The sequence below is a fragment of the Molossus molossus genome, unplaced genomic scaffold (assembly GCF_014108415.1).
Source record: "Molossus molossus isolate mMolMol1 unplaced genomic scaffold, mMolMol1.p scaffold_m16_p_5, whole genome shotgun sequence".
In the NCBI taxonomy this organism is placed as follows: domain Eukaryota; kingdom Metazoa; phylum Chordata; class Mammalia; order Chiroptera; family Molossidae; genus Molossus; species Molossus molossus.
Genome location: NW_023425388.1, coordinates 462,966 through 486,486, shown reverse-complemented (window position 1 = coordinate 486,486; position 23,521 = coordinate 462,966). Strand labels below are relative to the sequence as shown.

The window sequence follows — 23,521 nt, the reverse complement described above, 5'->3', positions numbered from 1 at the left end:
CGCCCAGAATTCACGCTCTTTCTACGCGCCGAGGTCACTCCCCTGCCCACCTGGGTCGCCTCGGCGGCCCCGCACAGACGTGGACGCAGGAGCTGTCCCCCCCCCCACCCCCCCGCTGCAGCTCACGCCCAGCCTGCCTCTGTCCCCCTGCAGACGCCTGGGCCGCTGGGAGGACCCACCCCGCCTGGTTCTCCCCGGGGCTCACAGCACTTCCGCCCACCATTTGGGGGGCTTTTCCACAGCAGGCGTCTCCGACACCCCCTGGGGTCCCCCCAACTCAGCTCAGTCCTGACCCCATCTACCTGTTGACAGTGTCAGACCCCACGGGTTCAGGGTGCAGTCCCACGAGGCTCCCCACAGGCTCAGGGTGCAGTCCCACGAGGCTCCCCCACTTCAGACGCCATGGCAAGTGGTAGGTCCCCGGGGACCCACAGTTCTGCCTGACTGGGCTGCAGCCTGAGGGTCCCATGGCCCCTCCCCTTGGTTCAGCCTTTGCCGGAGAGGTGGACGAACACAGGGCTGCCTCACTTACCTTCACCAGGCTACTTAAGGGGTGATGAGGACAGGCCCCTGGGGAGGTCTGGGGGGCCGTGCATGGGCTTGCTCCCCGGGGAGGTCTGGGGGGCCGTGCATGGGCTTGCTCCCCGGAGTTGGGGTGCACCACCTCCAGTATGCAGATGTGTTCACCCCTGGAAGCTCCCAGAACCCCACCCCCTCAGGTGTTCCTGGCGGCATTGCTACATCACATGACTGATCAGATCATTGGCCGTTGATTATTGATCCCACCTCCAGCCCCTCTCCCCTCCCCAGAGGTCAGGGGGGTGGGGCTGAAAGTCCTGACTCTAATCCTGTTTGGTTTTCCACCCCCCTCCAGGTGGTTCCCCAAAGTCACCTTATTAACATAACAAAAGGACGATTCCCCTGTGGAAGGAGCTTGTGCCAGGGATGGGGCCCAAGGCCCCTGCATTTCTGAGTGTACGTTTTACAGCCTCAGGCACCTGCAGTCCTGTGCCCAGCTTCCTCCTGCCTCGCAAGCCCACCCCCCCCTCCTGGTACCTCCGCAGCCCCGACACCTCGCCGCCCTGCGGGGTTCCGGGCTTCATCCACAGCCCCTGAGGAGAAGCAGACTGGTGGGTGCCGAGCTCAGGACACCGTGTGCAGTGCTTGCTGGCGAAGCAATGAAAGATACGCCCCCAAAATGACAAAACAGTTCACCTGTGCACCCCGAGTCCCTGATCGAACACTGAACACCCTCCGCATCCCCGTGCGCCCTCTTTACATGGGAGACGGACACCTGTGCCCCCGGGAGCCTGGGGGCCCAGCAGGATCCGCAGCCAGGGCCACGCCTCCTCGTGCCCCATTCTCCACGTGCAACAGCAAATTATTGCTGGGGTACCCCATTCTCCATGTGCAACAGTGAGGTATTTCTGGGGTACCTGAGCTGTCAGGGCACCTTCAGGGCGCCACCCCGTTTCCTGCGCAGACCAACCCCCAGGTAGGCAGAGCCATCAGGATTGAGCACCCGAGGTGCCAGACCGGCTTTGTGGGTGTGAATCAGCTGGGCAGCTGTGGGCCCTTCTCTGTTCACGATTCCATCTATGAAAACAGTGTTTTTACCCCCTGAATGTACGTGGCTCCCCTGGATGTACGTGGCTCCCCCTGGGTGTACGTGGCTCCCCTGGATGTACGTGGCTTCGATAAAGTCGCACAGCCGTGAGCTATTCCGTACTGACTGTCCCTGGTCCTTACACCCTCCTCAGGGAAGGCGTGAGCCCCGACTCAGACCCGCGGGTTCCCACTGAGGTGCCCGCAGTGCCCACCTCGTGCCGGTCAGCAGCGCCACCTCCACGCCAGCGCCTGCCTTTCCCCGAACGGTGAGGCTGCACCTGGCGAGAGGCTCGGCCTCCACTGGATGGAGACTGAGTGAGACCCCCCGTGTTCACCGGCGCCCCACCTGCCCAGGAGACGGGGAGGGTCCGCGGTGCCCAAGCGCCAGCTCCGGACTGCGCGGGCTGTGCCCGACCCGAGTCAGCCCACCGGGGCCGGAATCCAGCGCAACCCGGGGCCCAGGCGTCTGTGAGGTTGAGCACCCCCGACAGTTCTGTTAGAACGGAAAGGTCCCCTGCTCCCCACCGTCGGAGACAGGAAAAGACAAAGCCGCTCATGAGCAGAACTGTCCATGACCTTGATGTCACCATAAACGTCCAGTGTGAGTCCACAGGTGACACAGCCCAACACTGGTCTCTCGGGGCCCATGGAGACGACCCACGGGAACCCCGTCATCGGTCAGGCACGTGGAGATGAGCCCACGGGAACCCCATCATCAGGGCACGTGGAGAGGACCCACGGGAACCCCATCATCGGTCAGTCACGTGGAGATGAGCCCACGGGAACCCCATCATCAGTCAGGCACATGGAGACCACCCACGGGAACCCCATCATCAGGGCACGTGGAGAGGACCCACGGGAACCCCATCATCGGTCAGTCACGTGGAGATGAGCCCACGGGAACCCCATCATCGGTCAGTCACGTGGAGATGAGCCCACGGGAACCCCATCATCAGTCAGGCACGTGGAGATGACCCACGGGAACCCCATCAACAGTCAGTCACGTGGAGATGAGCCCACGGGAACCCCATCATCAGGCACGTGGAGACGACCCACAGGAACCCCATCAACAGTCAGGCATGTGGAGATGAGCCCACGGGAACCCCATCATCAGTCAGGCACATGGAGACCACCCACGGGAACCCCATCATCAGTCAGGCACATGGAGACCACCCACGGGAACCCCATCATCAGTCAGGCACATGGAGATGACCCACGGGAACCCCATCATCAGGGCACGTGGAGAAGACCCACGGGAACCCCATCAACAGTCAGTCACGTGGAGATGAGCCCACGGGAACCCCATCATCAGTCAGGCACATGGAGATGACCCACGGGAACCCCATCATCGGTCAGGCACGTGGAGATGACCCACGGGAACCCCATCATCGGTCGGTCCCCAGAACCCAGAAGGATTTCCAAACGGAGTCAAAATGCTTCAGTACAGACCTTCTTAGTTCTCCCGAGGCGACGGCTGTCCCTGGTCACCTGACGAAGTAATTGGAGCAGGATATTGCGAAAAATAACGATTATTTCAACTCAAAGGCTATAGAGATGTGTTTGGTCACTAGTCTTTCAAACGAGGATCTAAGTGATTTCTCTGAAGTCAACTCCACGAGAGGAGGTGCCTGCATCTCCCCGGTCCTGCTCGCTTCCAATTTTCGGGCTGTTTGCTGGGTGGTTCGGCTGTGGTCTGAGCGGAGGGGCCTTTTTGTGCGTTGAAGTCACTGCGGCCCCGACCAGCTGGGTCGGCGAGACCCCGGGCGGCGGGGGCGTGTGGACAGCCGTCTCCGGTCACAGGCGTCTGCGCCTCACGGGCCCCGTTACTGTGTGGTTCCCGAAGGACGTGGGGAATGTTGTGCCCCGAGGAGCACGTTCCCGGGGGACCCGTTAAGGGCTCGTCTTTTGCGCGTCCACTGACACCCCCAGAACAGCCCCAGAAAGACGTGGGGAGCGCAGCTCAGAGGGAGCTAACTGCCTGTCAGCGTCCGGCGGGCGGAGCTGAAGTCTGGTGTGGCTCTCGGGGCTGCTGTTTGTTTTCCCCGTGTGATGGGGTCCCCGCGTCCCCACAAGGAGAGGGTGGTCCCCACGTCCCTGTGAGGAGAGGGTGGTCCCCGTGTCCCCGCGAGGAGAGGGTGGTCCCCGCGCCCCCGTTGGCGGAGGAGCCTGCTCTGCGGGAGACCGGAGGCTGTGAGCGGAGCTTTGACTCGGCCCCTGCGCCCTGGAAGGTTCTAGAATGTGACTCCAGAGTTCGGAGCCACAGGAAGAGACGTTTTCATTGTGGAAACTGGGAGTGTGTGTCTCACGTCGACCCCACTCGGCACGGTCCCTCCAGACCCGCCTCTGGACAGACCTCCGCCCTGGGTCACCGCGCACACTGTCAGGCCGACCGAGGTGGGCTCCGTCGCACTGCGGGAGGGCTCTGCCCGCCGTGTCCTCGGGCACGGTCCACGTGCTGAGTGTGCAATGCGTGCGCATCTGGGGGTCCCCCAGCCCACAGTGCACCTGGATCCTGAGCACCCCTGGAACGAGACTGCTCATCTGACGTCACACTTGCTGATGGACTTGCCTTTTAACACCGGGTTTGGGGTGTTCTGAGCCCCCATGTACTATTTTGCGCCTCTCGCTTGAATCATTTATATTCTCTTTAAAACAAAACATCTTTTTTTCTTTATTGATTTTAGAGACGGAGGAAGGGAGAGGGAGAGAGAGACGGAAGCAGGGTGAGGGTCTCACTCCTCTCTCTGCTCCGCAGGGGGCATCTTCGAGACCGTGGAGAACGAGCCCGTGAACGTGGAAGAACTGGCCTTCAAGTTCGCAGTCACCAGCATCAACCGGAACCGAACCCTGATGCCCAACGTCACCCTGACCTACGACATCCAGAGAATCAGCCTGTTCGACAGCTTCGAAGCCTCCCGGAGAGGTAACCGCCCACACTCAGAGCTGCTCGGGGGGTCTGGGCCGCAGGTCAGGTCCCTGCGCGCCCAGAGGGCGTCGTGTGCGCGGGCGGGGCTGCAGGGGGCCTGGGTGTCGCCGTGGGTTCCCCCAGAGGGCGTCGTGTGCGCGGGCGGGCTGCAGGGGGCCTGGGTGTCACCGTGGGTTCCCCCAGAGGGCGTCCGTGTGCGCGGGCGGGGCTGCAGGGGGCCTGGGTGTCGCCGTGGGTTCCCGCTGGAGCGGCCGGTCTGTGGGCCTCTGCGTGGCCGCCCCTCCCGCCGGCGAGGGGGAGACGCCAGCTGGTCTGCGTTTCCTTCCCGAGGCTGAGACACCGCCACACGCACCTCTCGCCTGCGGGTCGACGGGGTGCAAACCACCAGGCCACCCCAACACCGCCCGACTGCTCTTTAACCCCTTTGTGCGAGACCACAGACAACAGATAAATACCCGACCGTTGTGTTGCCGACCAGAAACTGATTTCATGTTAGATGTCAGTTACACCGCAAAAAAAAAAGGAAACATTAAAAAACATAAAAAATGGAGTCACACAATAAAACAGACCAGTAAACAAAGAGGCCACCTGGGGTCCAAGGGTCCCCCGTGCCGTCCACGTGCCCCGGACGCGGGAAGGGTCTCCACCGTTGACATAAATGAAGTGAACACACATTTCCAACAAGATGGAACCCGGGGAACACTCTGCCTTTGCTCGGCGGGTCCCCTTTGCCTTCGAACAGAAACGCCCCGAGAAGTAACCCAGCTTCCGCGCACAGCGGGGTCTGTCTGGTGGGAGGAGCCTCGGCCGGTGCTGGGACGACCGTCCAGCGGGGCCCCTGACACACGGTCGCCTTCAATGCGCCAGAGCTCAGCCTCCAACAGCAGCGTCGAGACCCGACACGGGCGTTTGTGGCACCAAGACTGCCCCCCCGGACAGGCCGGCCTCTTTCTCGCAGAGGAAACTGCACCCCACAAAGTCACCCAGATACACGCCTGCAGCAGACGCTGTGTCCATGCTGATTCCCAGCCGTAGACGCCGCTGCTCCACAGTCCACCCAGCCAGGGCCCCCCAAGCCCCGCGAGCCCCTGTTCTGCACGGACGAGGATAAGACGTGTCTCCTGGAGGCAAAGGTGCAGAGCGCAGAGGGTGATGCTTCCCTCCCTTCTGTTCACGACCGGAGCGCGGATCATTCTCCAGAGACGGACGGCGCTCGGCACCACGTCGGCAGAGCTGTCCGTGGAGAGAGTGACACCATGTTGCACGGCCTGTTCACGTCCACACGGCGTCTTCCCAGAACTGCCTCCGTGGCGAACTCTCTAACTCCCTCCCTCTCTCAGACTCCCTCTGTCTCCGTCTGTCTGTCCCTCATAACCACGCGTGCACACGCACACGCACACGCACGTGCGCACACACAAGCATTGCTAAGCAAATACCTCCGAAAGCCGCCAGCCACGGTTAACACTGCACCCCAGCCCACGTGACATGGAGAAGCTGCCTTTGTGACCTGTAACACCCCCAGGCCTTGTGCAGTAAACACCCCGAGCTTGTTAAAGCCGGTGGTTCGCCGGCAGAAAGCATTCCCGGGAGCTACACGTGAGCGGGACCCCAGCCCTTGGCCCACACGAGACAAACAAGGCTGCAGTCTGTCCTGCTGTTCGGTTTTTCCTGCTGCCCCGTGAAAACACCCCCAGAAAAGCGAGCCTCCGGGCACAGTGGCAGGTCACACCCCGCGCCGGTCGCGCAGGAATTACCGGTCCGCCCAGCTCGGGTGGGCGGTCTGAGCCCAAGGGCAGACGTCTGAGCCAGCAGCCCAGAGCCGGGCCGGCGCCCTGACCCGCTCACGGACTTTCTCAGTGGAGTCGGTAACTTTGACTAAGCGGCCGAGCGTCTCTCTGTACCTTTGTCTGCAGAACAACATCATCATGATTATTAACACAGTTTGATAGCTTCTGCCGTGACTTGACTCCAACCGTCCGTCACTCCTCAGCAGTTCCGACTGCTTCACGCCAGCAGAGAACAGATGCGGACGACGTCACGTCACGTGGCCGCCAGCACAGATTTGTAGCAGCAGACGTGAGCGGCACTGTCTGCACAGTTGTGGACAATGACCTTTCCTAACCTTTCTGGAGAACGTGGCTGATTTCCACCACGGACAGCCATCGAGTCCCTTCCGTCACAGTTGGATGCCTGTTCTGAGGACGTGATGTCAAACCCAGAAAGTCGGGAGCGGCTTAGATACTCAGGACCGCAGGAACCGTTACGTAACCGATGCCACGGCCGCGCGAGGGGCTGATCCAGACTCCTGAGGAGTTCGTGCCGACCTGGGGGAGCGGCAGCCTTTCATGTTCAAGCGGCGTTGAAGGAAGCAACGCGTCCCTGTGTCTGCGTGACGGTTCGGAATGTTTTTATAAACTGGACACCAAAAAACAAAAATAGGTGTTATTCCAAGATGATGGGATTACGTGACCTTTCTTCCCGGCACTTAAATATTCTGAATTTTCACAATAAGTGTAGGTGATCTTACAACGAGAAAAGTAAGTGGGTATTATTGATGAATTTTTACCTACAGGTTGCCTTGGTTTCAGCCTGCGTACGGCTGGCACTGAGCTGAGCCGGGTCCCGACACCGTCCATTGTCTGTGGCGTTAGGGGGCTGGGCTCGGGGTGTCCCAGCACCTGTCAGCTGTGCTATTCTCTTCCCTGTAAGAAATGGGGCGTCAATACCACCCCATGGTCTCCAGCACTTTCCCAGTAGGAGCAAAAGCTCTTTGCCGTGACCCGGAGCGTCCTCCGACTTCTGCGGACGCGCTCATGTCTTGGCTGCCGCCCTGCGTGTGACGAGCCCGTGCGCGGGGTGTTCCCTCCGCAAACGCTGTGGCCCAGGGTGTACCCCCACCTGATGGCAGGTCACGACCTGAGACCAGCCCGTTGACGGGAGCTGGCCTGGGGTGTGTTCCCAACAGCCGTACGCGTCCATCCTCGGTGCCTCGGTGTCCGAGGGACCCTGGACGCCGGCCGAGCCTGCAGATGGAAGGACGCGGGGAGGGGAGCGTCCACTCGGGGGAAGCGTCCACTCACGGCCTCTCTCCCTGTCTCCCCCGTGCTGGCGGCAGCGTGTGACCAGCTGGCCCTGGGCGTGGCCGCGCTCTTCGGCCCCTCCCACAGCTCGTCCGTGAGCGCCGTGCAGTCCATCTGCAACGCCCTCCAGGTGCCCCACGTACAGACTCGCTGGAAACACCCCCAGGCGGACGGCCGGGACCTGTTCTCCGTCAACCTGCACCCCGACCAGGCGGCCATCAGCAGGGCGGTGCTGGACCTGGTGCTGCACTACGACTGGAGGAGCGTGACCGTGGTGTACGAGGACAGCACAGGTATCCGGGCGCGGGCTCCCGGGGGGGCGGGGGGGCTCCCCGGGCGGGGCGGGGGGGCGCTCTCCCGGAGCCCCTGGCGCTGACCCCATTCCCGTGGGGACTGATGTTTCCATCGTCACTCTCAGGGGAGCTGTACAAAAGAAACACCACCCCCTGGTGCTTACGTATCAAGTCAGAGCAGCGAAGACGCCGCTTCCCTGACCCAGGGCTGCGGGCCGGGGCCGGGCGCTCGGGCGAGGAGACCCGAGTGAAGCCCGCGCTGCTCCCTGCGTCTCTCGAGGTCGGCCGTCCGGCCAGACGTCTGTCCGATCCTCCCCCGTCCCAGCTTCCTCTCTGCGTGCGTTCTGGTTCCATTTCGGGGTCTGTGGGAGTCCAGGTCCCTTTTATTCCGTTTGAATCCCGCTGGTGACTCCCCGTGGTCCCCGCGATGCGGTCCAGGTCCTTCCAGGCCAGAGCCGCTCACAGCCCTGCACCTCCCTCGGCTGAGGTGCCGCCTCCCCCACTCCCTGCGCCCTCTCCGTCCTTCCCGGGCCCCTGGCCTCACCCCGGCCGGTCACCCCGCTCTTCTTTGGGGGGTTAGCCCCTCACTTTGGATGACTCTCCACAGTAACATGCAAACATTGCCTCCTCCTTGAAGCTCTCAGACCCCCAGGCTCAAGGTCACTTTGTAAACGTTAAGCATCAAGTCGGTTCGGTGATGTTGACGTGGCTCGGAGAGGGGGGTTCCTAAAATATCGGACGTTCTCCTCACTATCTTCACAGTCAGGGAGGAAGGTGCCGCACACGGCTCGCGGCAGGACTGACCTTCCCGCTGGCCCTCGACCAGCCCGGCTTCGGATGCCGTCGCCCAAGTGCAGGTTCTCCCGTAACTGTGCGGCCTCCGTATCCCGGTTTCTGAAGCCACGGAGTCAGCCGCCCGCGGATCAGAAACGGCTGGGAGTCCGTGGACGCAGGGCCGGTGTCTGTGAGGGGCTGAGCAGCTGACCTCGGGGTGCCCCCGGGGGTCCCGGGACCAGCCTCCCCCGGATACTGAGGGGCAACTGCACTTACTTTCCGAAGATGTTTCTCCAAGACTTGCAATTAGCTTCATTCTTTGACGTACACGTGTGGAGGGAGATGACTAAGGTATCAGCGGAAATCAATAAAGCAAAGCGTCTCAGCAGCTCGTTTTAATAGTATTTCATCTCGCCCTGTCCCTCCACGGGCCCCCGCACCTGTGGCCCCCGCACCTGTGGCCCCCGCACCTGTGGCCCAGGGGGTGCGCTGAGCCTGCCGTTGGACCTCACACGGGCTCCACCTGAAACTGTTGGAGCGAAGACTCTTCTGGCCGGACGTGTGCACAGGGTTCCCTTACGCTTCCTCGCACTGCAGGAAAGCAAAGGTCGCTGGTGTGAGTTGTAAGTGTTGTGTCCTGCAGCCCTGGCCGGGCCATGAGGGCCAGCAGAGCCCGGAGCCTGAGAAGGGCGCAGGGTGGTCTCCGCGCTGCCTGCCTGTGCGACCAGGTCAGCGGAGATCAAGGGGAGCAGAGCCTTCGACTCGGTGGGGACGAGACTGCTGGGCTCAGGCTTTGGGGCGTCGGTCACCAAGAGGAGAAAACTCAGCCGCCTGAGGGACGGAGGGGCTGGGTGTGCTCAGCTCCCACCTCCCGTCAGGGTTCAGGTCGTGAAGAAGCCCGTTCTTGGGGTTTGTTTAGGACTTTGTTCAACAGCCTGAAGCCTGCCCGGATGTCTGTGGGGCCAACGCCCCATGACGACCGCGAGTCGGTGGGAGCGATGCCTGTCTCCAAGGGCGGACTCCAGCCCACTCACTACCGGCTGCGGAATTCGCGCCCAAGCTGGTTGTCGGAGGCCCCGCGAGAACTCGGGGTCAAACTCTGTCCCTCTCACCTCCCCACCTTCTCCATCAGTCTGCTGCCTCTCCCTGCCCCTTCCACTCAGAGGTGACTGGGCAGTGAGAAACCGCCGCTCCCGGACCCGGGCAGTGAGAAACCGCCGCTCCTGAACCCGGGCAGTGAGAAACTGCCGCTCCTGAACCCAGGGCAGTGAGAAACCACCGCTCCTGAATCCCGGGCAATGAGAAACCGCCGCTCCTGAACCCCGGGCATTGAGAAACCGCCGCTCCCGGACCCAGGCAGTGAGAAACCGCCGCTCCCGGACCCGGGCAGTGAGAAACCGCCGCTCCCGGACCCCGGGCAGTGAGAAACTGCCGCTCCCGGACCCCGGGCAGTGAGAAACCGCCGCTCCCGGACCCGGGCAGTGAGAAACCGCCGCTCCTGGACCCGGGCAGTGAGAAACCGCCGCTCCCAGACCCGGGCAGTGAGAAACCGCCGCTCCTGGACCCGGGAGGCCTGGCTTCCCTTCCTCCCCACCATGGAGAAGTTTAGCCGAGGGCAGTGAGGGCAGTGTGGGGGGTGGGGGGGTGTCAGCAGTTCTGCTTCTCGAGGCCACACTCAGGCGTAGCCACAGCCCTGGGCTCGCAAACTCTGGGCCAGAGGCTGTGCGCCCACCTGGAGCTCCGTGGGCCCCGGCTTGGGCAAGTCCCTGCTCCGCCGGGCGGTGTGGGAGGGATGAGCCTGGAGTCATACAGGCCAGAAGGCCCTGTGGTTGGATCTGAGTCAGGGGAGGGGAGGGTCCCAGAAGGAAACTGTGTGGATCTGGGGGCTCCGCTCCTCGTGGGAGGGGCCACATGAGCAGATTCACATCGCGAGGTCCCTCTGGCTGTTGCTTCATTGATATGGGGACCAGGGCTGAAGGGGTAGCTCCTGGGGAAAGCAAAGCGAGGGAGGGGGTGATAGCAATGTGGGGGGGTCGGGGGAGGGTTGGATCTGGAAACATGTTGAGCATTGAGCCGGCCCTGAGGAAGTGGGGTGGGCGAGAGAGGCAGGGGGTGGCGTTGCCGTCCCGAGAACTAGGGTATGTCGAGTCGGTGAGGACCACGTCAGGTTCGGGTTAGGACGTCCACTGGAGTTCAGGAAGGGGTGTGGGCTGGAGAGGACATTTGAGCCCTCAGCAGATGGGACTCAGGTGGCCACCGAGGGAATGAGCTCCCCAGAGGCCTCTGGCCTGACGTCAGCACAGGCCGCCCAGGAGAGCGTCAGTTTCTTTTCTTTTTTTTTTAATCTTCACCCAAGGACATTTTTTGATATTTTGTTCAGATAGAGTAGGAGGGAGAGAGAGAGAAACATCAACGTGAAAGGGACACATCGAGTGACTGCCACCCACACGACCCAACCAGGGCTGGGGACAAACTGTAACCGAGGTACGTGCCCTTAGCGGGAACCGAACCCCGGTATCTCTGGACCGCAGGCTGATGCTCTAACCACTGAGCCAAACCGGCCAGGGCGAAGTCAGTTTCTTTTCACCTGCCGCCACCTTGAGGCACTTTTCTCGACACATCGGAACACGTCTCACACACGGGCCGCAGTGCAGAGGGTGGGCCCCAACAGTGTCAGCCGCGGGGGTCAGCTGGGATGAGACGGACACGGGATGGGGGTCAGGGCTCCAAAGAAACAACCGGGAAGAGGACGGAGGGACGTGCCGGCCCCGCAGGCACAGGAAGGACAACCTCGCCCTGTCCTGGCTGCTCTGGGTAATCAACGCCATGTGCCCAGCCCCCCCTCCCCCCGATCCTTCCCCCCAGAATAAGAGGAGCTGCAGCTGTTATCTCCGTATGTGAACGGTGACTTGGATGTCTGACGTTGACGCTAGTTCCCTCCAATTCCCCCTAGAAAACTGACAGAATGTCCCTGATCCCGACATTTGGGCTGGGAGAGAATTAACACTGTGGCCTCGATGGCCAGGCTGGGGAGACCTTCTGTGTGCGATCAGTTCGAAGGAAAAATAAGTGAGTCTGCCCTGGCTGGTTGCTCAGTGGTTAGAGCGTCAGCCCGCGGACCAGTGCGTCTCGGGTTCGATTCTGGTCAAGGGCACCAACCTGGGTTTTGGTTCATCCCCGGCCCTGGTCAGGGTGATGTAGGAGGCGACCAGTCGATGTGTCCCTGTCACATTGATGTTTCTCTCTCTGCCATTTTATCTGAAAATAAATGGCAAAATATCTTCAAGTGAGGATTAAAAAAATAATAATAATAAATAAAAATAAGTGAATTTTTCACCTTCAGCGACCACAGGCACCCACTGCGCTGTTGTGACGGGTGCCCAGGGAGACGCCCCGCCCCTGCTGCCCTGACCTGCCCGGGCAGACGCTGGGCCCTCGGTGCCCACGAGCCGGCGATTATAACCTGGGCTCATCTCTCACCACCTCCCTCCCTTCACGCCGACCCCCCAGACTCCCGGCCAGAGCCCCAGTCCCCGGATCCTGCTGCACCTGCTCTGTGAGGTCCTTGGACAACAAGGAACCCGTTTTTCTCTGGGAGTCTCCCCTTTCTCTGATGCACTTTTTAAAAGTCGTCTGTATGAAGGTCTGCACTTAAAAGTGTTGTTTTCCCCGGGTGATCCCCTCCCCCACTTCCATTCCAGGGTGATCCCCTCCCCCACCTCCATTCCTGGGTGATCCCCTCCCCCACCTCCATTCCCGGGTGATCCCCTCCCCCACCTCCATTCCCAGGGTGATCCCCTCCCCCACCTCCATTCCCGGGTGATCCCCTCCCCCACCTCCATTCCCAGGGTGATCCCCTCCCCCACCTCCATTCCCCAGGCGATCCCTCCCCCACCTCCATTCCCGGGTGATCCCCTCCCCCACCTCCATTCCCAGGGTGATCCCCTCCCCCACCTCCATTCCAGGGTGGTCCCCTCCCCCACCTCCATTCCCCAGGCGATCCCCTCCCCCACCTCCATTCCCGGGTGATCCCCTCCCCCACCTCCATTCCCAGGGTGATCCCCTCCCCCACCTCCATTCCCCAGGCGATCCCCTCCCCACCTCCATTCCCGGGTGATCCCCTCCCCCACCTCCATTCCCAGGGTGATCCCCTCCCCCACCTCCATTCCAGGGTGGTCCCCTCCCCCACCTCTATTTCCTGGGTGATCCCCTCCCCCACTTCCATCCTGGTGCCCATGCCCCCCCCTCATTGGGCTCGCACAGAGACCCCTGAAGACTCCCACCAGGTCTGAGAACATGCGCACACCGTGTTGGTGAAATGCCGTTTTGCTTCTTTCTAAGTTCAAATGAAGAAGAAACTAACAGTTAAAATGGGCCTCGTCTCTGGGTCCCGGTGGCTCACTGCATCCGTGTTTAGGGCCCGGAACCCACCACCGTGGCTCAGTGCACCGGGGGTTGGATTGAGGCCCGAGAAACCTGAGCCCTTCCCCTTTGACCTGCTGCCCCTCGCCCAGGGTGCGCTGTCGGGGGCTGAGTCACCTCGCAGGCAGGGACTCGCCCAAGCCCGGGGGTCTAGCAGCCGCTGTCCGGAGGGCATGGTGTCACCTTCAAGGTCCCTTCCAGTTGCTGGCACCCGTGGCCCATTGGCAGGGACAGCCACACAGTTGGCCCCCTGGGCCCCCCTTTCTTTGCTGTGAAGTAGTGGGGTGTCCCTCAGAGGTGCGTCCGGGGTCTGTGGAGCTCTCCGTGAGGCGTGTGGCCTCCGTCATGAACGCAAGGCAGGGTGCAGCTCACGGTCACTTAAGGACACGTCCTGGGACGTTTTAAACGCCCCCTGGAAACAGCAGGGTCCTTCTTCTCGGGCACGTGCTCCCCGGTTCCCAGAGTCACCCCGTGTTGGTGGAGATCAGGGTCTGTTTGCCACGTCTGCGTGCCGGGCGGATAGGGGGCCGGGACGTCCTCATGGCCACTGCGAGAACTCCCACTGTCCGCGGAGCCCGAGCTCCTTGCCCGAGGCACCTTCCGCCCCCGCGGTCTCCGCGCTCCGCCGGCTGGAGGAGGGCCCACTACGGGCTCCGGGTCGGCCTTCCTCAGGCCAGGTTTGAACTTAGAGAAAAGCTGCAAGACGTGTGCGGGGACCCCCAGCCCCCCATCCTGACCCACGTGAGACACGACGGCGTTTCACCCTGAATACACGCGTGTGCACCTGAAAACAAGGACCGTCCGTGTGACCCTTGAGCGACAGGCGGCACCTCAGCTCGTGGTTCCCTCCAAATCGAGCGGCAGCGGAGGCCTGTCCACGCGCTGGGCCCGGGGGGACGACGCCCTCGCCCTCGGAGCTCGGGGCTCCGCCTGGCGTGAGCACCCGGATGTGTTAGGGTTTTTCCCCTAAAAATGAACGAAGCGAGAAATGTCTTGAGCGATGAATGCCATCAGGTGTGGAGCCGTCAGAAGATGCACCTCGAGACGGGCGTCCGTTCTGCAGAACAAGGGCAGCTCCCTGTGGTCAGGAGCAGGAGGCAGGAGAACCAGGAGACGGAGCCGCCGGGAGTCGAGAAGGGTGAAGGGCCCCGTTCCCCACCGTGCCCGTCTCCCCGGGTGACGCAGGTCACGTCCGCTGCCCGGGCAGCAGCCTCCGCAGGGCAGGGCAGGGACGGGGGCTGCGAGCTGGGCCCACCCACACCGTGGCCAGAGCCTGGGTTTGCTCCGTGCTCTGCGGCGGCTGCTGCTTCCCCGGCGGCGGAGGTCCGCCTCCCTCTCTGCCCGGTGCCGCCCGTGTTCAGGGCTTGTCGGTGGCCCCCGCCGTGTGGGTCCGGAACAGGCCAGTGGCCCGTTATCGGAACCGAGAGCTGTCCCTCATGTTGATCGACTAGAAAGGGAGCAGGTGTCCAGCGAGGTTCTCATTCCAAAAAGTTACATTTTTAGGCTAAAAGATCGACAAGGACGATGAGCAGTGAGCCTTGGTTGGCTCCCCGGCTCCTCCGTCCGCTGCCACCTCCCACTGGACTGTTTGTCAGAAACAAACCCTGTGCGGTGTGCCAAGAGGTCGCTGGTTCTATTCCCGGTCAGGGCACATGTCCAGATTGTGGGCCCATCCCCAGTGCGGGGCGTGCAGGAGGCGGCCCGTCGATGTTCTCTCTCATCGATGTTTCCATCTCCCTTCCTCTCTCTAAAATCAATAAAGAAACAAATAATAAAGAGCATTTTAAAAAAGAAAGAGACCGTAGTGAGCCGTTTACAGGGACTTTCTGAGGTGAGCACGGAAGGGCCCGGCGAGCCGCCCACCACTGGCAAACCGTCGTCACAGGCGCAGGGGTGCGGGCGGCAGGTTCGCGGCCCGAGAAATCGCGCATCCCGTCGGCTCCGAGGGACCAGGTGACTCCAGGCCCTCGAGCGCCGCTGGACACGGCAACCAGCTTGTATGCGCACAGGTGTTAGAGGTACAGACCTCTCGTTAAGGGTGCGGCGCAGGCCGCGAAGGGGCGGACAGTCTTCCCAGATGAGTGGAGACGCACTGGGCGACTGCGCTGCCCACACAGGGCAACTGGGCCCCGCCCGCCTCGGCAGGGGGACGGCAGATGGCAAGTCAGCGGCCTCGACGGAGGCGGCCTCTCGAAACTGCGGGGGCGGGACGAGCGTGCCGGTAACTGGCCGTAAACAACGCTCCTTTGGCCTTTCCAGGTCTGATTCGCCTGCAGGAGCTCATCAAAGCTCCCTCCCGATACAACATCAAAATCAAAATCCGGCAGCTGCCCTCGGGGAACAAGGACGCGAAGGCCCTGCTCAAGGAGATGAAGAGGGGCCGGGAGTTCTACGTGATCTTTGACTGCTCCCACGGGACGGCCGCCGAGGTCCTGAAGCAGGTAGGAGGTGGGCGGAGGCGGCCGGGCAGTGCCGTGGTCCCTCCCGGAGACGCTGCCGAGCCCGTCGGTGCCGCTGGCACCACCCGCCGAGGTGGGACACTGGACACCGCCCTTGTCGAACCCGCTGGCAAAGCCGAGGGCTCGGGGGGCTGGGTTTCTTCGTCGAAGGTCCTGTGCGCTCGTCGGGCGCAGGCAGATCGGGCTGCAGAGGAGGGAGGAGGGGCGTCATCGCAGGACGACGAAGGGCCCTGTTCTCATCCTGGCACAGAACGAGCAGGTTTCGGAGCCTGACGGGCCCTGAACACTGGGGTTCCGGGCGGGCGGCCAGTCCCAGGAAGGAGCTGCCTGGCGTCCTCCTCCGTGGGGGGCGGGGGGGACGAAGGCGTGAAGAAGAGTGATGACCACAGCACAGGACCGTCCGGGCACGTGGGGGGCAGCGTGGTCTCAGGCTGGAGGAAGGGGCTCAGCACTTGGAAGACAGAGAAGCCAGCCGGCCAGTTCTCACCCCGGAGGGATCTGCCCCTCGGGGACTTGCGGCAATGTCTGCACACATTTCCTGCTGTCACACTGGGGACGGGTGGTCCACTGGCACCTGGTAACCAGGGGCCGAGGTGTAGACACCTGTGATGCCCAGGACAGCCCCCCAGAGAGCTGCAGCTGGAATGCATCGGCCTGAGGCTCAGACGGTGACTGAGCCGGGTCAGTGGGACAGGCCTCCAGGTGCTTAAAACAGACGCATTAATTAAAAAGCAGGGCGTTGAATTTGGGGGAACCTAGGCAGGAGTCACCGGTCACACGCCTGTGGCCTGGTGGGCGTGTTTGGTGATCACTGTGGCATCGGCAGTGCCCCGATCTGAGGCCGTAGCTGGGCCTGGCCAGGCAGCTCCGGGCCTTAGAGGTCGTCCCAACAGGCCAAGGTGGCAGGTTCGATCCCCGGTTCGGGTGCATACAGAAGTCAGCAGTGATGCAGTGATAAGGGGAACCACAAATCGATCTTTCTCTCTCTCTTTCCTCTTCTCCCCCTAAAATCATCTTTTAAAAGGAATTTTAAATGACACAAACAGGTTGCATTTCCCGGTGTCAAGGTGAAGTGTGGTTGACAGGTCAGGGCACCACCCGAGTGTGCAGACCAGGTGGGCTTGATGGGCGCCCCCGGGCCCCCCCAGAAGCGGACGTGAATTGAAAGGGATATTCACAACCCAGGACTCTCTGTTCTGGTCAAAATGAGGCCCGAGGACCCGTGTGATCTAGTTCCTCGGGCTCCGTGAGCCCCGGTCGACGCCTGCAGAAACAGACGGAGACCCCACCCCGCAGGGTGTCCCCTGGGGATGTGGAGCCCAGTGAGGGTCCTGATTCCTGCTGCCGCTCAACCCGTGTCCTTTACCCGAGAGAAGAGAAGGGACTCACGTCCCTGACCGAGGGCTCACCAGCACTCAGACGAGCGGATCCCGGGGTCCCTCACACCCCGAGGTGAACTGGTGGCCCCTGCAGAGCTTGGCGCCTGCAGCCGGGCCCGGACGTCCCTCCCCAGGGCACTGAGCAGCCCCCTGCCCAGCGCTGCACTTCCTGGGCTCAGAGTCCGTGAGCCCGTGACCTGCGGCTGCTCTGGGGACGGGCACGCTCTTCGTTCCAAAGCGGGCTTCCCGGATTTCCGGGGAACATGCCACCACTTAGGTGAAACTGGTATCGGTAGCTTTTATTTCTCTGGTGACCAAGACCAGTGCTGAGAAAACCCTCTCAGCCGGGGTGACGGCAGCTGTGTCATATTTTACCACTTCTTAACGATCCTTGAGGAAAAAGACACCAAATGCACTTTAAGGAAGACAGTTGGCATTTATCTACAAGTGACGACTGGAGAAAAGTCTAGTTATTCTTGGACATGCTAATTATTCTAGCAGAGTAATTACTTCTATTCAAATTGAACAAGTGCCGTATGATGAGAATCTGAAAAGTTATTTCCCCCAAAATTAGTGAGAAATTCAAATGTCAAGACTTGATGAAGTTGCAGAGACTGGGGGCTTCGTGGGAACCAAGTGCTTTGTCAGGTTCTGCAGATGGAGTGAGAGCCCTTGGGACCCCTGGGGCCTCCCGGCAGCCCCCTGGCTGCTTTGCCAGGACACCCCCGTCTTACCTGCCTTCCTGGGGAGACCCCGGCTCTCTGCTCCTCGTGCTCCCGCGTCCCACGCGCTCACTCCTGCCGAGCATCACCCACAGGCGTCTGGCCGGTGGGAGGGGACCCGAGCGGCAGGCACAGGACACCGCCCACGGGGCGCCCGACAGCACCGAGCTGGGCAACAGGCACCAGCTTCCAGCATCAACACAGCGAGCCCGGTGTCACTGGTGTGACCCTAATTCTGCACTGAACCTGGCGTCCTCCGGTGGCCGCTGAGACGGTTAAGTGGCGGCGACAAGCTCATTCCTTTGGATACATTCTGACAATGTAACGATGATGAATCCCTACGTGTCCTACTGGATGATACTTTGTAGCACATCCCATACCCGTTCAGGGCACATTCTCACTGTAACTAGATTTCTCTCAGGCTGATACTGAAATTGATCCCATTACCTGAGCGCAGAGTGTGGTTGGAAGGAGAGGCTCACAGGTGTGTGTGTGATTAAATATGCACAAGGACTCACCGACCTCTGTGGATAGCCGACAGTTTACTGAAGGGTTTGGACTTGTCCGTGTTGTTCGTGTTGGGATACTGTTGGAGGAACCTCAAAAAGCTCCACACCATTGGTGTGGGGAAGGACACGGAGTGGTTCCGATCCGCGTTGTAATAAAAATCGCACGCGTGCCTCAGAAATGTTCCCGTGCTTAACTCCAGCCACATCGAGACGTCGCTGTAACAGGTGAGAAGGAGAAATTATTGTTGCAATGGAAATGGGGGAAACGTAGACAGAACCCAGTGAAGGATTTGCAGGTCTGTACTGGAGCTCGGAGCAGGCCCATCAAGCTCGGGGTTCACGCCTCCTCATGTGGCCTTTTCCTTCATAAACAAAGATGTTACCGAGGACCCCCCCCCCCCGTGCCTGTTACCAAATCCTTTGTCCTACGGGGGATCCTGTGAGATGCAGATTCCCCTGATCCAGTGAACATGTCCTGGATGCGCTCTGTGCCGGGCAAAGGGCTGATAAAATACCATGAAAAACTCCAGTGTATTAAATGAGGTTGTTTAGCCTGCCCCTGTGACCCAGTGGACAGAGCATCGTCCCAGGGACTGAGAGGTCCCGGTTGGATTCCCGGTCAGGGCACGTGCCTGGGTTGTGGGCTCGATCCCCAGTGGGGGGCGTGCAGGAGGCGCCAATCACATCGATGTTTCTAGCTCTCCCTTCCTCTCTTTCTAGAATAATCAATGAAAACGTATTTTTTAACAGAAGCCTAGTTCAAATGCTATAACTCTGCTCTATTTTTCACATCTATGGATTGAGGGTAACACGCCCAACTGTGTATGAAGGAGCTCCTGCAGCAATAACCATGTAGCCAGGGGCAAAAGGCAGCTATAATCATGACTGTTATGGCTTTGAAACGTGGGTTTGGTTGATATCAATTGATGTTCTTCACCCTCTAGAACGTGATATAAATCGATGGCTGCGTGTTACCCGGAGAGCTTCTCGCACGTAGAGAGGCCTGCAGCACACCCGACCGAGTACCTGGAATATTCAGGGTGGGGTATAGGTGTTGGCATTTTCTTTAAGTTCTTTGGAGATTCTGATGCACTGAGAAGCAACGATATAAATAATTATTTTCTGAGCCGGATAGGTATCAGATGAATTGACATAGTGAAGTCGTTCCAGAAGCAGAGACAGCCGAGGGAGGACCCAGCGTCGGCTGTCGGCTGACTCCGCACGGTGGTGCGCAGCTCTCGGGACCAGCACGACCACCACCGACGACTGGGCGACTCTCCCTGAAAGGTTACCTTCGGGCAAACTGCCAGTGTGGGTTTTATTACCACCGTGGTACAAGAAGCTACTGCGAAACGATGACCATGCATCCAGCACCTTTCCTGTTAACTTCCCGGCTTCCGGATCTGCTCAGTTCTGCCGGTGAACTCTCCCTCCACTGGGCTTTCTGACGCCTTCCTCCCGCCCGTGTTCCCGGGTGCTGCAGTTTCGTCGTCAGGTTCACGTGCTCCCCCGGAGCTCCGCTTCCTCCTGCTTCACAGGCGGGCGGCCTGCCCCACTCCGCCCGGGAGCCCCGCCCCTCGCCCCGAGGTCAGCGTCTGTGCCCCGGAGGAGCCCCGCTCTGCTGAGCTCTCTGAGGTCTCCGCGGGGCCAAGCCAGCCCGGCTGCTGTCTGCTCCGCTGTGGGCACCGTGCCAGCTCCCTGCGCCCGCCCTGCCTCCGAGGGCGAGGTTACGAGGAATCAACCTCCCCAAGAGCTGATCCTCAGCCAGCAGGTGCGCAAGACCCTTCGCTGCCCCTTGACCCCGCGCGGTCTGGCCGGGTATGTGACGGGAAGAGCGAACCGTGGGTGCTCCCATGGCCTGTGTCTGTGCACACGCGTGTGGTTGGCAAGCGTATGAACGGAGGAGCACGGGGAAATTTAGAGCTGACGACGTCAAACAAGGCATTTTCCTCTTGATACACGCACTCGGTGTTAACACAGCAAAGCTGTGCGGTCTCGTGTGCCCCGATCACGGGAGATGACCAGATGAGGTGCACTGGTGTCCCGGTGCTTTAGCAAAGGAGCACACACGAAGCCGTCCACGGCCAAACAGGTGGTTTCCTTATGGCGCCAGAGACCAGCAGTCCAAGGGCACCGTGTAGCCAGGCCTTCCTCCCGAAGCTTCTAGGAGAATCTGGTTCCGCATCCATGCGGACTCCGCAGGCTGTGCCCACCGCCCGCTACCTGGCTGTCCCCACCGCCCGGCTGTCCCCACCGCCCGGCTGTCCCCACCACCCGGCTGTCCCCACCGCCCGGCTGTGCTCACTGTCCGGATGTGCCCCCTAGACGTTGCCTTTCCTGTCTCCGGTTCCACCTCTCTGCCGCTGACCCCATGTGGGCACCGGCGGTCACATTGGGCTCACCTGACTCATCTGACATAATCTCCCCAAATCACTGTTCTGAACTTCATTGTATCTGCCAAGTTCCTTTGTGCATGTAAAGTAATAGTAATCGATTCCGGAAATTGAGACGTGGCCTTCCGCAGGGAGCCGTCATTCGGTCTACACCGCCAGACGGGCATTTTCTACACGCCCGAGACTCCGGGGCTGCGATGCGTCTGTGTACACATCCGCTGGGACCCGGGTGGATGAGTTACCGCCCTCGACACCGCGGGCGTGTCCCTTGTTACAACAGCAGAGACTGGTCCTTGGCTTGTTCTGCTGATGAGCAACCGAAGAGAAACCGTCGGCCGGAGGAGCGTCCCGAGCCCAACGTGGGAGGTGGGCCTGGTGTACCCCAGGGGCGGTGACAGAGCTCCCCCCAGGGGCTCAGGCCTTCCCCTCGAAAGCGCTGCTCTGAGGGGTATGTCGTCCGCTGGCTCCTGGAGGGGACACACTCCCAGCCGAGCACCGGGAGGCTGCGCGTGCTGGTTACTGTGTGTCTGACACTGAGAAGGTGTGAAGGAGCCATAGGCGTCTGAGGGCCTGTTGTTCGGGGACGGACGGGGACACACCCTCACAGAGATCGCAGTGGCGCCTCGGAGCTGCCCGGGAGCAGGCCAGGTCCTGCGTCTGCCGCCGTGATGGCAGCTCCGTGCCAGGCACTGGGGCCGAGGAGTCTCCCTTCGCCCTGGATGCTGAGTGTGGGGAGTTTCTGCTTCTGTCTCCATAGGACGCGTCCCCTGCTGGGAAATGACCAGTTAGACACAGGGAGGCTTCTTCAGACACGGGGACACGCTGTTGGGAGGCTTTTACCACAGTCTCCGGGCGTCTTCTAGGCCAACTCTGTCCCCAGCCCCAGGCTCTGGGCCCCAAAACGGTCTGGGTCACCTTCATGCCGACGGGAGTGAAGACAGGCTGTGGCTCAGGCTGGGCACGGTGGTGTCACCCGTCGGCAGCTGACAAGGTGCTACCGGGGACGGGGTCACACGAGCTCTGTTCCGAATCTCCGGGAAGGCGCTGGGCCGAGGCCGGCCGCTGTTCAGGAGAAACACCGCCCAGAGCATGTTCACACCGCGGGCCCATCACGGTCTGCCGGGAGCCGCCCGCATCGAGTGTTTATTCCGCCTCCTGATGATTAATTTCTCTACGAAAGAGAGAATCGGTTGTTTTCCTGTCACCCGACGTCACCCCCGCAGATTCAGTTTTTTAAAAATGCGGATTAGCGGACCGTAGCCTTGCCGCTTGGAGGATGCTGTCGGACAGGACACCACAGGGACACGGGACACTCGGTCGGTGGGTGTGTCCCGGGAAAGGAAGCACCAGGGCAACTGCTGACGGATGGTCCCGGACGGCAGAGGTCATGGCGAGGGGTCAGCTCGGGGCTGCAGAGGCTGAGGTCGGCCCACCGCCGGCCCTCTGCCAGCCGTGACCAGACGCTGTGGCTTCAGTCCGTCTGAAGGCCCGGGAACCGTGTCCCAGCCCCGTCATCCGGGCAGTGAGCCAGAGGGGCGCCGTCCCCCTTTGTTCTGTTCGGGCCCTCAGGGGACCAGTGACCTCCAGGTTCACCAGGGTCATTGGCTTCACTGAGGCCCAACTCGAAAGTCCCCTCGTCGGAGACGCCCACAGACACACCAGTACTGACGTTGAATCGGGTCAATGGCTGAGTCAGGTTCCCACGTAAAATCAACACTGCTGGTCTTGAGTTCGGCCGGTTGCCTCTTTAGGGACACCGAGCGTGATGGCCTGGGGAAGGCTCCGTGGAGACCTCGTTCCTCGAGCCCGCCAGCTGCCTCGGCCTGCAGCCCCCCTCCGGGAGCACCGTGTGCGCGGCTCACATCTTCACACAGCACCGGAGTCGCCCCGGAAAACACATCTGGACCGAAGTGCACGTGTCTGTTTAAAGGAGAGCAGTGGTGGTCGGGTGGAAGCCAGGCTGGACGAGCAGGGTGAGGCGCCGGCCGTCGGCACCCCGAGAACCTCACCCCGCAGTCCTCACCGGCTGCTGACGAGGGACCGCGTTTCACCTCGACCTCTCTGGCCGCCAGGCAAGGCCACACGTAGGAACACCAGCACGGTGCCCGGCTCCCGAAACACATGAGAAACCGTATGTGTCTTTCGGAAGAAACCAGCTGGTGTTGAGTCTGACGACCGTGCTGGTCACATGTGAGGAGCCCGAGAGCTGGGAGGGGGATAGGTCAGAACCTCCCGCCTCCGTGGCCGCCACGTGCAAGGGGCAGGAAGCCAGCGCCGTCATGTGCCCTTCGCGCGGGCAAATTGGCAAAGCGATGAAGATGTCCGCTCTGGGGGCTTCCCGCATCGGGGCGAGTGGGTCCTTGGTACCCCAGCGTCGATGCCCAGTGTCATTGGCAGGGGGGTTCTGACTGATGCTGTCTCAGCCGGTGATGTGCTGTCATGGGATTTTGTCAGGGACAATCACACTGTTGCGAGGACAGGGCAGTGGAGCCATCGGGGGACATGCCATCCGCATGGAGAGTGTCGGTGGCCAGGCTGTAACGTGTCGGTGTGTGTGACGTGATCTGTTCTGTGCCACTAACATGCTAAGTGGAGCCGGAGCCAGCTGCCAACGACACTGCGTGGAAAGGGTGTCCGCCCGGGTCCGCACCCCACGCCCAGCAGACAAGTCAGCGGCCAGACCCAGAGCCCGTGCTCCTTGGGAAGACGCCAGCTTCGCAGGAGCTGCTAGTGTGCCGTGATCACGCTTTCCATCGGAAAACCTGGCGTGTGTCTTGATGTGACATTTTCTTAATCCCTTAATGATTCAGCCGAAATACCAACATACGGAGAACAAAATCGCCGTGTTTCCGCAGGACATTTACGCAGCCTCCGGCGGCCGGACGCTGGGCTGTCAGGAAGATGGTGTTTCGGAAGCGCCCCCTTGAGCTATTGGCTTTCTTCTTCCCTGGGACTT

The 23,521-nt window shown here is 61.3% G+C and overlaps 1 protein-coding gene across 7 annotated transcripts in view; it reads left to right on the top strand.

Moving 5' to 3' along the window:
• The window catches only part of GRIK1 (glutamate ionotropic receptor kainate type subunit 1), a 178,784-nt gene that overhangs the window by 85,172 nt on the left and 70,091 nt on the right, over positions 1-23,521 (top strand). For 5 of the 7 annotated variants that reach the window (XM_036242973.1, XM_036242972.1, XM_036242970.1 and 2 more), the window contains exons 2-4: positions 4,364-4,531; positions 7,650-7,907; positions 15,363-15,544. In XM_036242973.1, coding sequence (XP_036098866.1) covers positions 4,364-4,531; positions 7,650-7,907; positions 15,363-15,544 — 608 coding nt within the window. The remainder of the gene's footprint in view (positions 1-4,363; positions 4,532-7,649; positions 7,908-15,362; positions 15,545-23,521) is intronic. The other 2 variants (XM_036242974.1, XM_036242975.1) reach the window with 2 other exon arrangements.